We start from the raw sequence: 15022 nt of genomic DNA, 5'->3' as shown, positions 1-15022 counted from the left end.
ACTCAACTCAAAAGACACAGCAAAGGAAAAGACACTCAGGAAGGCTTGGCATAACTCCTACTGTGCTTTCATGAAAATGCAAATAAAACCCTAAACCTCTCAGATGGGTGCTATTATATAGAGTATAAAAGCTCTCTAATATTAAAGACAAAGGTCAATATGTGCTTTACTGCTAGACAGGCCTGAGAGAGTTTAGAGGAGTGCAGTCTTCCTGTTTTACCTGGCAGTTGGGTTTAATTGTTATTAAAATTTAGTTCTGCAAGGGGGAAGACAGAAGCACACCAACACTCCTCAAATTATGCTTTGAGAGAACTGGTGCTTTCAGTTGCTATATTATAGCATAATTTTATCACAAGGTAACTCAAGAAAAGAGCCAAATTAAAAAAGATCACATCTGAGTTTAGTTTAATCGTTCCCACCTCAACACAAAAAGCCTTCAAGTCTTTAATGCATTACATACAAACGCTTTGTACATGCAACATGTACAACAGCTGAGCCCTTCTAGGACAAGTACCTATAGAAATATATTTATAAGATGCCTAACATTTTAGGAACAACATTTTGGTGCCCTCTTTTATAAAAAGTATCTGCCTGCCTTCCATCCTCTTGCTTTGGTTAATGAGGAAAGGAAGATATAGTTACAAACTTTCTCCTCCAATTTACTGTACAAGTAATTTAAACATCTCTATGCAGGAAAAATTGAAGTTAACCAAACCAGTAAAACATCCTTCTGCAATGCAAAAATTAGCAAGGAGGAGTTACTTTAAATGCAGTTGTACATATGGAAATACTAAGAAGCTAATACTTCCTTGGTGTTGCCATCAGTTTCAATAAAGGACCCAATTAAAAACTCCAAGCTGAAGAAGGTGACTTCAGGCTGCTGCAGTCATCATTCTCACATCTCAGGGAAAAACAACTAAGATAAAGGGACAAATGAATCCCTAGTGACATCAGTGGAGATAAAGGGATCAATCTGTTATATAGTCAGGTCTCCAAGCATCTTCCCAGCTTTTAATGTCAGTAAATAAACATTAAAAGTGCTTAATGTGCAAGGCTAATAGTGATGATAGCACTTTCACTGTTTTCATTTGGTTTTTTTGTCTTTTTTTACAAAAACCTTAAAAACAAACATGAAGGCATATATAAAATACACTTGGTTTATGTAACAGATAGAATATAAACCACCAGACAAGAAAAATTATTGCAAAATAGATGAGGATGTTCATTTTTTCACTACCAAGTCATACAAGAAGGAAGTTTCCTTTAGTTCTTCCAAGATAAGACACTAGCTTTCAGTGCTGGATGATGCAGATGTGATTTTCATGTATTGGCTGAAAATTGCCTCAAAAGCCTCATCTCTGTGTACCATGGCACCAAACACCAAAGGCTAAATGACAGAAAAAAACACATCATGTCAGTCCACAAAGAAAAATAATTTCCTCTAGGTATATTTTCATCAAGTCACTAGGAACAGATCAATTGTGGTAGAAATGCATTGATAAAGACTAAATAATCCTTCTGTCTATCAAATCCTTGACCACATGGCATATTTTCTAATATTTTTCATTTCCTTAAAAACTTCATCTGAGGGCCAGGCTCTCCCACCTCAAAGCCTCCTTCCCCCCCATGGATGCTCTCAAGCCAACAGCTTTTTGTTTCAGACTGCATAGCAGACTGCATGCACCTGATGGAGGGTGCTGGGGAAAAGCTTTCTGAAGTGTTAGAGTAAAACACTCCAGATGCACTAGACCAAGCTGAATATTTAATACATCAAAATTCTGAAGACAAAAACACTGAATAATAGACAAGTGAATTTTTTTAAAAAGAAAAAAAAAAACAGCCACTGGTATAAGGGGGAAGAAAAAGCCTTTATGCTTATGCTAAGCAGAGGAGGAAAAGAAGGTAAGCAATCCAACACAGCAATACAGATACAGCCAGCTACTTACTTTCTGTGTAGATGGTGTTGATACAGCAATACCCATCCCTGATCCCGGGAGAACAGAGAGCACTTTATACTAAAAAAAGCAAAAAAAAAAAAGCCACACACAAAGACATAAGACACCTTCTGTACTGAACAACTGCAAAAGATGCTGCAGAGGTTACACAATCCATCACTGGCCTGTCCTCCCAACCGTGACTAAGAGACCTCCAGTAAAAGCAGGATGAGGCCAGCTGCCATTCTCTGGAGCCTCATTCTCCTGGCCTTGCTGGGAACAGCCTCACTGGACAGCCAGGACCCTCCTCTCCCCTTGCTCCCAGGAGCTGCTGGAAGCATTCCCAGCCCCCCTGTGAGCATCAGTCCTGCCCAGCCCAGCGGGGAACGCCGGCAGGGCACACGTGAGAGGGGCCTGAGAGCATCACCCACAGCCTCCCCTGCAGGGGACATCCACCCACTCCTTGCAGGAACAGCAAGCAGACCAGAAAAGGCTTGTTTCAAAATTAGATAGAAAACAGGGTATCACAGAGTCACAGCATCATTAAGGTTGAAAAAGAGCTCCCACCTTTGAACACCACCATGTCACCTAAACCATAGCACCCAGTGGCACACATGGATTGCTTGCTTGTTTTTTATGAAGTCCATAAAGATAAGAAGGAATACAGTTTACTGAATTCAGAAGTATTCACAGGGAGAAAGTGACATTCAAGTCAGACCCAGGTTTCCCACCTCCAAATAAAACCACAGTACCTTTTTATGCTTGACTGCATGATCCCTGTCTCATTAAAAACACTACACAGATGCAAAAGAAACTTTATGGCAGTAAAGGCCTATTGAACAACAAAGTAAGTTGAAGCATAATGTTTGAAAGCCATTAATATGAATTATTAATTCCAGTAGGAATGTTCAATTTGAGCATAAGCTGTCTGCTTTACAGACATGTCAAAGAAATAGAAGGAATTAATTTGAAAATCTGTAGGTACTTATGCAGTAATAGACACCAGGCTGAGGTGCTTCTTTGCTCAACATGATTTAATCTGTTGTAAGGATGCAGCAGAAAGCAAGGGTGTCTGTGTTCAAGATAGGGAGAAGTTCAGAAAGGGTAACAAAAAGTGATGTTAAAGGCCACGGAGAGTGGTGCAAGGCACCAGTGAAGCCATTAGTAACCACAGGCTGATAAACCTCAACCAGAGAAAGGACAACACTGCCCTTGCTATGCTTCCAACCTTCCACTTCTTGCCTCTGTTACTGATGGATCCCAACTAGATGAAATTCCAGCCCATCACAGTCTGGCTATTCTGATGATCTAAAAATTTAGATCATTATTTATCAATTTATTCTAATGATCTACATTTCTCCACTGACAACAATCCTGCCTCCCTCTAATGCATCTACTTTTAAGGTGGTGCATCTATCAATATCCACACTCAAACTGAAGTTAATAATACACAATTCCTGTTACCAATAGATCTTCTTAAGGCCTACACAGCTCTGGTCAACAATGGAGTTTGTAAGCAGCATAACTTAAATTTAAAAAAAATCTGGGAGTGTAAACGTTTAGTAAACTAGTTTGTCTTCATGCTTAGAGCAAGTTTGCTTGTGCTGAGTCTGAAAAAGCAGTTCTGTGAAACATTCATAAACAAAGGATTACATTTCACTTATACAAACTATCAGTGGTGTGCTTTTCCAAAATAACAAAAGCACAAATGCAAAACATGACTAGCTGAACAGAAAACCAGTTTTCTCCCCTATTTCCAACACCAACCAGACATACCTTCTGGATATCTGTTATGTCTGACAGCTTTATAACTTTATTTCTTTTTGATGAGCCAGATTTTGAGCTTTCAAAGCACAAGTAACTGAAAACAAGAAAAGAAAGTGTTCATTTTATTAGAGTGTTTTAAAATAAATTTCTCAAATATCTTCTTGTCTCTTCTGAAGTTTGAAATCTCACAAGTTAAAATAACTTTCAAAATAAAAAAAAGACGTTCAGTTAAGCTATGGCTTCTAATTTAGCACAAACATTTATAAACTCTAGCAGCTGGCTGGTGTGTCTGAAAGCCCAGAACATACAGTATGCATACACACAAGAATTCTTGTATTTATATCACTGCACTGAATGGTTAAACCTGACAAGCATTTTAAAGACACACAAGGGACATATATCCTTAAACAGTTGAAATACCAAACGTCAAAAGGCTTATGTCTTTCAGCATCCTGAAAGAAGATTAATGAGAAACACTATGTTAGTTTCATGTTATTGTGCTGCAGACAAAAGCTCAGATTTCTAAACACTGCAGAGCAGCCTCCATCACTAGGTGACACTGCATACAGATGAGCTTTACTTCCTTTCATTACCCTCCAAAGGAATTTCAGTGCACGACCCAAACAGTAATGATCATAGCTATTCAGTCCTGGGAGGCTGGGAGGTAAGCAAGGAAATTTTAAAAAACAACCACTCACCCATAAAAATTTGAATCTAAGGCTTATTTTTCAGTTTTCTTTTTTGTTGTTGTTATTTCAAGGAAGCTATACATTCAGCTTGCTTGAAAAAAAAAGCCCAAACTAAGAATATTTGTTAAATAGCTGTTGATCACAATTTTCAATGTTCACTTAGGTTTTAGGTTTCTATTCTAATATCTATACAGTTAGTATGTTATCCCTATCAAGAGCTGCAGCTTCTAACAGCTGTCTGTACAGAGCTACTTTGCATTCCTATAAAAGCCTTTCCAAGGCAAAATCTCATCTGCTAAGCACAGCCACACACCAGGCTCAGCTCTCCCTCTCCTATGATACTGCCTTGATGTTGCAAAGCACCTTGAAATGGCATTTTTGTTTCAAAACATTATTAAAGGATCCTTTTTTGATTCAAACACTCACTTTTCTGTGACATAGAGAACTCCATTCCTGATGTAGTCTGTGGGCATCTTCCGATCTCTGTTGATCAAGCAACAGCGCCAGCCATTTTCACACACTGAAAAAGGCATAACAAGAAATCTGACTTTAGGAAAATGAGACTGGCACTATCCCCAAGTCTCATTATACAATAGAAAACACTGAATATTAAACTTTAGATACTTAAAAGTGCTTAGAAAGGCCTAAGTCTTGTGTTCTAGACACAATAACATCTGTTTTAACATTCATTTTGAAAAAAAAAAAAAGAAAATAAAACCACCCACACAATTATTCCCTTTAACTTGACTACTGGATTTGCATAACCATAAAAGGAACACCAGGCTGTGCACTCTTTCCAAGAGCTGCAAGGGTATGGAATGAAAGAGACCACCTCCATTCATCCTAATTTAAAGCAAGACCTTTAAATCAAAAGCTTACACCTACACAATGCACAGAAAAGGAATTCAACTTTAAATTATCCTTGGCTTTTTTTACAAAATATTCTACTAATGTAGCTTTCCTGTGGCATCATACCTGGCAAAGGACGTTCATTCTCTGGCAGGTTAAAAACTTCATGGAAATTTCCTCTCTTGGTGGAATGAAAACGACTTGTGTCTTCATCTTTGCTTATTCCAGTGGGGGCACTTGAGCCCACATAACTCCTGGCAGTTGCTGTTTGAAGCTGCAGGAAAAGAAACATGATTCCAAAATCTGAGCAGCAACATTTAAGCTACACTCTCAAAAATAATTTAGCTAGCTACTCTTTCTAAAAAAAAAAATAAAAATCTATAATGCAACAATTTTCATTAACTACTTCCATAAATTAACTTCAGACTAGTGCACTATGCTGCTGCTAGAGCACAAGCCTCTAATATGCTACCTGAACATAACCTTTCAAAGTGCTGCCCTTTGATGGACACACTTTGCTGGGGTGAAGCACACGGTGCTAAATGCACCTATCTTAAAATATAATTTTTCTACAGTAAAGGCTATGTCTCATTAGATACAGTTAAGTCACTGCAAACAGCTCCAATGATTGTAACTACTGGGATTACTAACAGACAATATATTATCAGTACTTGGCTTGCTTTCAAGAGATAAACAAAGTATTACTGCACAAAAGAAGTCAGAAAGAAAAAAGAGAGGAAAAAAAGCCACACAGAACTGAGTAAGCTCATTATGAATAGAAATGCTGGAAATGAAAGGAAGTTTTCCACACTATGATCCATACCTTTTCATGCCCTGACAGCTAGCAGGAAAAGAAACAAACAACACAAATGTGACAGTGACAAAAGAAAAAAAGTGAAATCTATTTAACAGTATAATACACAGAATAAAACATGAACTGAGTGGCACTGCAAGACTTTGCTCACAAACCAAGAGACTACACACAATGAATGCAATTAAAGAAGAGTTACGAGTGGTTAGAGCACACCAGTTCAATGTATTCAGGTTGCATTGGAAGCAGTGATCTTTTCTGTGCTTTGAAGTTGCACTGAATTTTGAGAGTGTTGACACATAAAACAAAATCCGAATGGTTGCTGGCATCCTTGGGAAGGAAAAAAAGTACCATGGAGCTCCTAAAACCATACCTGAGTAAAATCTGCTTCTAACAGAGATTGAAAGTCACTGGGGACTGCTCTGGCAACAAGCCCTACTTCTGGAAGGAGAGCAGGCAGGTTCTTTTGGACAGCTCTTCCATTCTCATCTTGGTGGGGCACCATGATTCCAGAGCTGGCACAAGCAGCTCTGCTCTGAGCCCTCCCATGCTCATGCAGTTAAACAAGTGGCAAACTGACAGCATGCCAGCCCAGGACTGAGCCCTGCTTCTGTGCAGCCCCAGTGCTGCTGAGGGCCAGGCAGCCTTCAGCTGCTTTCTGTTACTCTGCACCAAATTGGCAGCACTCAACCCCTCACAGGATTTACACACTAAGGAAAGAAATCCAAAGCAAATGAAAACTTGTGAACTGCAATTGCTAACTAGAAACCAGACTGACAAAACAGGCACAGCAGAGGGCATTTGCCCTCTTACCCGCTTAAAGGTACATTTTTAGGATACCTGTAAGACAATGATGCCTCAGGGGAAAAAAAATAAAGTTAACATGGAAAGCAAATGGCTGATGGTAACTAATATCACTTCTGCAGTGCTGAATCCCTGGAACCAAGGAAAAATAACAGCTTCTTCAACAATCTGTGTGCAACTAAAGATGAAAAGAATTCTCTGAAGACCTCCTTAGACAAGCTATTTGGCTGCACATGCACACAACCAGGTGAAGCACCATGGCCCAAAATATAAAAATTATCAAAGCAAGAGATCTAATGCTCTTTGTGCTGGAATAAGAACTATTTCTGCTCTCTGCTACACTGCTTCCTACCTACCTGCTATATAAAGAGATTTAAAAAATGGGAGTTTAAACTTCAGTACCATTACCATTACATCTGGTGGCTGAAAATATGAGTAGTTCTGCCCTTTCTAGTCCTAACTAACACATGCAAAAGTTTCCTTTTACCACTCAGGCTTGAGACAACCAATGGCCAATTACTAAGAGAAAATAATTTCCTTAAGCCTTAAATCTAACTGTAAGTGATTTGATTTGTAATGCTGGGAGAGTCCTGATTGTCTAAAATATCACCAACAATCTGGAGGTATTCCTTTTCACCTGATCTGCCATCAGCTTTTGACATACAACCTTTACCCATCAGATACTGGTGTCAGGACTGCTCTCTAAGGACACAAGGTCAGAGTGGTGGCAAAGGCAATTAATATTGCATTGTGTCTAAGTTTACTGTACCTTGTACACTGTTGAATAATAAGAAGTCAAAGTGAATGCACACACATGCTGGCACTACATGTTTTGGGCTCTGCCTTTCCTATGAAAAAAAAATTTAAAACTCTCTTTGGTTTTTACCTTTTAGTACAAAAATCTATTTTTCATACTATGAGGTTTGCAGAAATCTCTCAAGGGGTAAGAAAGTTTCTCTAAAATTACTGAGATGAAGTTCATGTTTTCAAAGGCATTTGGAAGCAGGTAATGCAGTCCTGCACATCCTTTCCAGGAAGATGAGCCAAGGCCACTGAGCCAGACCTGGTAGTACAAAACCCCTGTCTCTACTTGTAAAACTAAAACCACAAAGAACAGCCAAAAGGAATCATTATTCTCTAAGTTTATGGACTCAAGTTCAACAATTCAGAATCTGTCCACCTCTGAGGCAGATTAGAGAGACTCAGCAATATGATGTCACAACTACCACAGTATGTAAAAGATAACCTGAAAGAGTGAGCTTTTAAGATAATTTTCTGCAAGTAAGAGAAATACAGGCCATGGATGGCTTCATCCAAGTGCTTATTTACCCCTCTCATCCCTTAGAAAACAGGAACAGGAGACTCACTTTCTGTAAGAAACTGTCCTTGTCCACTTCCTTCTGAAATATTCAATTGTGCTGCAGTTATTTTACCATCCTATGCTCCGCCACTCCCCAAGCCCCAGATTTCCTCTTAACAACTAAGGATTAATTTCTTATTCCTTTTACTTTCCAGTTGTACACCCAGGCTGAATTACTGCTTAGTACTGTGCATTTCAGACAGTACTCAGAAACTCCATGAATGCAATTAGATACTGTGCTAAGAAGCATTAAGCAAATGCTAAAATGGCATTAGACTCAAGGTTTAATACAACTATTTTAATTTTTAAACTAACAAACATTGACAAATCCAGGGATATGGAAAACCCTGACTCAGTTACCACATCAGGCCCCAAAAGAATTTACCAAGATGCACAAAGCACTATACTTAGTGATTTAATTATGACATTTTTAAAAAAAGAAAATGTACTTCTGGAGTATGACATGAAGTCATTTGTCACCACTATGCTAAAAGGTCACCTAATACAAATAACCATGAGACATCATGTCTCATATGTAAACTACCTTACTACCTTTGTAAGTGATTATCCCATTAGAAAGCTAATATACTGTAAAAAAGGTAGTAAACTACCTTAATACCTCTATAAGTGATTATACTTACAAAGGTAGTAAACTAATAATTTAAAACTATAAATAAATACACTACTATATTACTATAAAATAATAAAAACTAATTTCTAAATTAGAAAGCTAATATACTTTTAAAAAGGTAGCAAACTACATTACTACCTTTGTAAGTAATTATCCCATTAGAAAGCCAATATACTATAATATTGCATATTATACTCAAGCCTTTATCTATTTTTTAACTGTACTTCATTTTAAGTATGCAAATTTCCACTGAAAAGGGATGTCTAAGAATAGAGAAAGTGGATACAAAAATACTGTATTTGACAACAGTATTACACAGAATGTAGATAAAAAAAATTGGTATGAATATGGATGGTGTTCTATTTGCGTGTTCAGCTTCATGATTCACAGTATCTCTATACATACATACACATCTTTGATAATTGATTCCTTTCATACAAGAAACAGAATTCATAGAAAAACTGTACATCTTGAAAATAATAAAAAAAAAAAACGGATATTACAATCAACTAACATTGATTGTAAGGATTTAATTAATCTTCTCTTTAATGCGCTCTAGTCACTGGAGAAAAGGAAAAGGGAGAAAGGGATCTGATTTTCAGAGGCTGAGAACACAGGGACAAAAAGATTCATTGTCCTTACCCGTCTCGACACTGTAGCATTAGATCTTTCTTTGAGCTGAGGATCTGTCAGGAGGCTTATCCAGATGATATAAGGAGTGTCATACTTATCTCTTAGTCTGGGGCATCGTTTGAAGATAAAATCAATAAGGAAAAACTTGACTCCAGCATAGAGTCCTGAAAAAAAGGTCACTTCAGTTGAATGCTGAAGAGGCATTAAGAACATCACTGTTTTGATCCTATTTTCAAAAGTTCACAAATGAAACAGAATTCTGTATATTTAGTCACAGTGTTAAAACCATTCTCCTCGGTTTACTATTTTGTTATTCTTCTTGCAACACCAGAAAATTATTTTTCTTTCCTTCCCATCCCCAGTTCCTTAAAAAATTTACATAGCTACTATTATGCAGAAGAACATTTGAATAATTCAAACTTATGTTCCTTATTACCAGAAGCATTCTGAAAACAGTATATACTACCAAAACAAAAAACACACCAGAGCATTCAACTATGCAGCTCCTGCAAGAATTTTAATGGCAACAGAGGGCTCTCATGTACTACATAAACCTCTATCTTCCAGTCCCAACTCTTATCTTTTACAAGTTATTTCCTTGCATTCTGCCATTCAATCTGGGCTTAAAATACTCTCTCAAAACTTTACTGAGTGCAGTTCAGATCTCCTAAGAGTCAAACAATTATTCTTCATGCATCTAAATTTAATTGCTGTGTCAAGCAAACCTACATTTATGTTCAAGCTAACTAAATGTAATACTAATTTGATTACATCATTAGTTTAATGAGAAAAAATTAGAATTCTTAGTTCACAGTACAGGGCTTCATACCATAGCAAGGAGTCTCATGGTGTAGTGAGAACCCTTTTCTCCATTCCCAGCTGAGACTGAGTATCTGTAACAGACCCACTGTAGTCTGTTCATTTTGTCAGCCCATCCTCCAAGTTTTACCAGTAATCCCACTAATACTTTAATTTTTTTCCTACATTGTCACTTTCATGCCTCCTGTGCCATGCCACGTATTTCATCTACGAGGATGAAGAAGCAAAAAACCCTCAACATACAGGATTTTCCAGAAGCCTTGGAGCTGACAGCTCATCATAGACTTCTCCTCTTCAAGAAGCAAAAGCATTATCCAGTCTTTTCCTATTATACACTGAGATGGTTTTTAAAATGGTCATGACAAATGATGCCAAGCACAATGAAAATACTTTAGAACACTGCATGATTTATTAATGCAGGTTTTCTCTCTTAAACTCTAAAATTCTCCCTCTAAAGATCATGTAAGCTTTAACCATTAAGTCTGGACCGTAAGAGGTGAATTATTTATTGTGTTTACCCAATGCAAGCCCAAGAATCCTGTAGGGCAAAAAGCAGGATGCAATAAAAGCTGCCCATAGAGCAATGTAGAGCTTCTGTGTTATTTCTGGCTGGACCCACATGAACAAGCTGAAAACAAAAAAGAAGAAAAATTTTATTACCAGTGTTACAGATATTGGTCAAGTCTTGTTTTAAATGGGAAGAAAATCTCACATCAGATAACTTACTTTTTAAATTTCTCCAGTATGTCTGCCATCTTGCCAAAAAGGTTCTGCACAAGAAGCAAGAAAATTAAAACTAAGTCCTGCATTGTTTTGGGGTTTTTTGTCCACATAATGAAAACAAATAGCTTTCTGACTGTGTTGGTAAGCAATTCCCAGAAGTGACTTTTTAAAAACTAATTTTTAGCCATTTATGTACTTCACAACTTAGTAAATACAGAACAGAATAGCAAGACATGATGACTTCCATCTCGTTTAACCTAGTTCTGTAACTTTTGTTTGATCCTTACAAGTGAAGAAACTATTTGATCCCACTGTCATGACTGGAAAGCACTTACATTATTGCAAATATTTTAAATTAAGCTGTCAATCTAAGAGTAAAGAGCTTCTGTTAGTAGGTAACAAAACTGAAGGTCTCTTCAGACAGTCTGAGTACTGAAATGTCAGGAAGTGGTAAAAATGAATTCATCAAAAGGACTATTAGCTTCTTGGAAACAGACCATTATCAGTTTTTATAATAAACCATTGGAGACAGCAGATTTCAACTAATTCCAACAAATGGGGAGGCAACTGACCCCTGCTCAGGACTCAGGCCATACTCTCTGACCAATCCTTACAGTCAGAGCACCTGAAAATTTCACCTTCCCAATAAATTTCCGAAGTTGCTCATATGAACACAGGCACCACCCCAGCAGGAGGGAGGAGCTGAGCAGCCACAGTCAGCAGGGAAGGTTCAATCCCTTCTGACAGCAGCACAGCACCAAGCAGGGCACAAGGCTGCAGCTCAGCTGCATGCTGCAGCCACTCAGCTGCCACCTCAGCCAGCTCCGGGGGCTGGGAGAAAACCTTCCTTCAGCCTCACCAGCAGATTTCAAGGCTTGGAGAGGGTGGAGCTTTTTAAAACATGCTGTTTTAGAGATGAAGTGCAAACTGCTGAATTAACACAGCCAAACAGATCACAGCCTTCAGCTAAATATTAAAGGAACAGAGTCTCCTACACCAGTTTTATGACTAGCAGATTTGTGATATGGATCCACACTCCAGTACATTTTGAAGATTCACCACCCAATCTACATTATCAGAAGCTTCTATGATACATAAGGTACAAAACTGTGAGAAGTTGCTTCTGTTCCCCTCCAGAGCTTGCTCAGAGCTGCAGTCAGGGAACCACAACCCATCCTCTAGAGCATCAAGCCATTTCAGAAACTCCAGGAATCTTACTGAGATCTCCACTGCTCACAGGTAAAGTTCCCTTTGCAGGAGAAGTATTTCCTCTTTAGGCATTGGTTTTCACATGCTGCCTAACAACCTCCTTTGACCACCTGGAGCATGAACCCCCTTGTTCCCAAGGAGGCAGCCAGAGAGCAGCACAGTACCTGAGCCTTCTGAGCCACATCCAGAACAAGCTGGAACTTCTCAGACACAGTCAGGTCCTCTTTTGGGGGCTCCTTAAGCAAGAAAGAGACAATCCAAGAAAGAGACAATTGATTTGCAGCTCAGATAAAAGGTATTTTTACAGAACAAGGTGAGTCCTCAACATTCTCAGCAATACTCATCTCACTTTTAATCGTCTCTACATTTACCATTTTCCTCCCTTGTTTCAGAGCCATTTTTTATGTCTTTCAGTGCTGGTTATTGTTAGTTTTCAATGCTTTGGGAGGCTCAAGGGAGACTTTATTCTTATCTACAACTATCTAAATGGAGGTTGTAATGAGGTGTGGGGTCAGTCTTCACTGCCAGGTAACAAGTGACAGACCAAGAGGAAATGGCCTCAAACTTTGCTAAGGGAGATGTAGATTGGCTATTCAGAAAAATTTGTTTATTAGAAGGGTTGCCAAGCCTTGAAACAGGCTGCCCAGGGAAGTGGAATCACTATCCCTGGAAGTATTACAGTGACACTTAGATCTGTCACTCAGGGACGTGTACCCAGACCCAGTGACAGGGCTGGCAATGCTGAGTTAATAGATGGACTTAATGTTCTTAAAGAAAACAGAATGCAAGACTTCTTGAAGACCCCACAGGACCTAATTTGGCCCAAGCTGACAAATTAAAATTAATTTCAGAAATGTGTTTTAAGTTTGGAATATTTTAGGGTGAAGCATGTGAACCCAAGAGTGCTGTTACTAAAGACTTTTAAATTACAAGAGAAAGAAAAAAAATGTAGTGTCTTCACTTGCAGCTTGCTCTTCCTTCCTTTTCAGCTACCCACACAAACACAGAGAATGGTTTAAAGGTGCAATTTTTTCTACAGGCATACAGGTGAAGTTGATCAAAGACCTACCATCTGTTCAGAAACTTCAGGCACAATGCTCCACTGTATCCTCCAACCCCTAGGAATGATGGAAATAGTTAGAGAGCAAGAACTCCATCCATCAACACGGCTTGTTTGTAAAAGGTTAAAAAGCAGTTTTCTGCAATAAGCATTTACGGCTTAAAAGCAAACAATATAATCCCCAAATTAACAAAGAACCCACAATATAACAGAAGCACAAGTGGCCAACAACAGCCAGCTTTAAAAATATTAGCTAAGTAGATACTAAACAGAATCACTACTTGTGGGTTTTACAACAAAACTTAATGGTGTGCATGGAGTAAAGGATTAGGAATATTTTCTCTTATTTTCTCATGCAAAGAAAATTACATCAACTTGTAAAGAAGCCTATTTGCTACCAGCAATTTCCAGGGAATACAATGTCAAACAAAATATCAATTAAGAAGTCAGAAAAGTAGTTTACAACATGAACATTAAGGTAATCTACATCATTTTAAGGCGCATTTAAAAAAAACAAACACCCAGACTTAATTTTTAGAAGAGATTGACTTTACAACTGGAAGATACTTTGGATAAAGTATTTCAAGAGCTATGGAAAAAGGCAAAACTGCCATTTTAGGCCTAGGTGAACATTCTCTGCTGGGAAAACCAGCAAGCTTCAGTATTGAAGGTGATGTTCTTCAAGTACTCTAAACATCACAGAATTAGAAATATTAGAATTTCAGTGTGCTGAGGGATTTCTCTGAGAGCATGCAACATTGTTTATGATAATCCAAGCCACAGGATACAAAGATAATTCCCAATAATAGTAAAAGATTATAGAAACTGAGCAATGACCCTTAGGGTATTTGGGTTTGAATTTCCCTGTGTTAAATGTAAGAAAAGGTAGCAATTTATAACTCAGTGCAAGGATAATAAAACATCTTTCAAACAAAGCATTGCTTAAGAGAGTAAGCTAGTATTTATGCAAATACCTGGCTATGAGGTAATTTAGGGATAACCTCAAAATTGCTAAAAATAAGAACATAGGAATGGCCCAGCCATGCCATACAGCATTGATGTAAATCTGCAGATTAAGAAGAAAAAACAAAGAGAGATGTGGATTACAAACTGGGGTACAGTGAGTTACATGAAATACCACTTCCCACTGTGCTCTTGGGCTCAGAACCATGCAATTCATATAAAAAAAATTAATACATTTTAGCCACTCTGTGATTGACAATGGCCCCACACTAAGGAATGCAAAACCAAAACTAAGAATGAACCAGATCTCCAGAGATGACACTTCACTAGTTCTCAGCTGCCTCTGAGTATTTTCAACACTACAATTACTTGACGGGCTAGCAGGGAAAAAAAAAAAAAAAAAAAAAAAAAAAAAGGTAAACCCTCAAGTCTGTGAATCTGCTACATGACCATGATATGGCCAGCCATGGTACAGAAGTGGAGTTACAGCAACTAGCCCCATACTGGGCAACAGGATAAACTCTCACTCTATTATTTCAGGTCCATTAAATCAAGAATTTTTACCAAGATGAAAAAGATTGCAGGAAAACAGGTTTTATTTTATGTAAAAAGTACAACTACAAAAAGCTTCAAAAGGTATTCTGTACCCAGCTTCTGAAAACACAGAGTACAGTCTCTGGAGAGACCCTAGGGTTTTTACTGATAACCATAAAGTGAAACCTGTCTCTGGCTCCCAGGTACCAGAGCTTTCAAAAAAAAAAAAAAAAAAA

General features: G+C 38.1%; 1 protein-coding gene across 3 annotated transcripts in view; it reads right to left on the bottom strand.

Annotated features, from left to right (window-relative positions):
• Positions 1–412: 412 nt before the first annotated feature.
• GRAMD4 (GRAM domain containing 4) overlaps positions 413–15022 on the bottom strand; it is a 73954-nt gene continuing 59344 nt past the window's right edge. For all 3 annotated transcript variants that reach the window (XM_059472133.1, XM_059472134.1, XM_059472132.1), the window contains 11 exons: positions 14264–14355; positions 13299–13347; positions 12394–12465; positions 11024–11067; positions 10816–10925; positions 9488–9642; positions 5366–5513; positions 4817–4910; positions 3711–3795; positions 1947–2015; positions 413–1387 (listed from right to left, as the gene is read on the bottom strand). In XM_059472133.1, coding sequence (XP_059328116.1) covers positions 1286–1387; positions 1947–2015; positions 3711–3795; positions 4817–4910; positions 5366–5513; positions 9488–9642; positions 10816–10925; positions 11024–11067; positions 12394–12465; positions 13299–13347; positions 14264–14355 — 1020 coding nt within the window. In that variant the 3' untranslated portion in view covers positions 413–1285. The remainder of the gene's footprint in view (positions 1388–1946; positions 2016–3710; positions 3796–4816; positions 4911–5365; positions 5514–9487; positions 9643–10815; positions 10926–11023; positions 11068–12393; positions 12466–13298; positions 13348–14263; positions 14356–15022) is intronic.

Source organism: Ammospiza nelsoni, chromosome 5 (assembly GCF_027579445.1).
Source record: "Ammospiza nelsoni isolate bAmmNel1 chromosome 5, bAmmNel1.pri, whole genome shotgun sequence".
NCBI classification, from domain to species: Eukaryota; Metazoa; Chordata; class Aves; order Passeriformes; family Passerellidae; genus Ammospiza; species Ammospiza nelsoni.
This window is presented reverse-complemented; position numbering and strand designations above follow the sequence as displayed.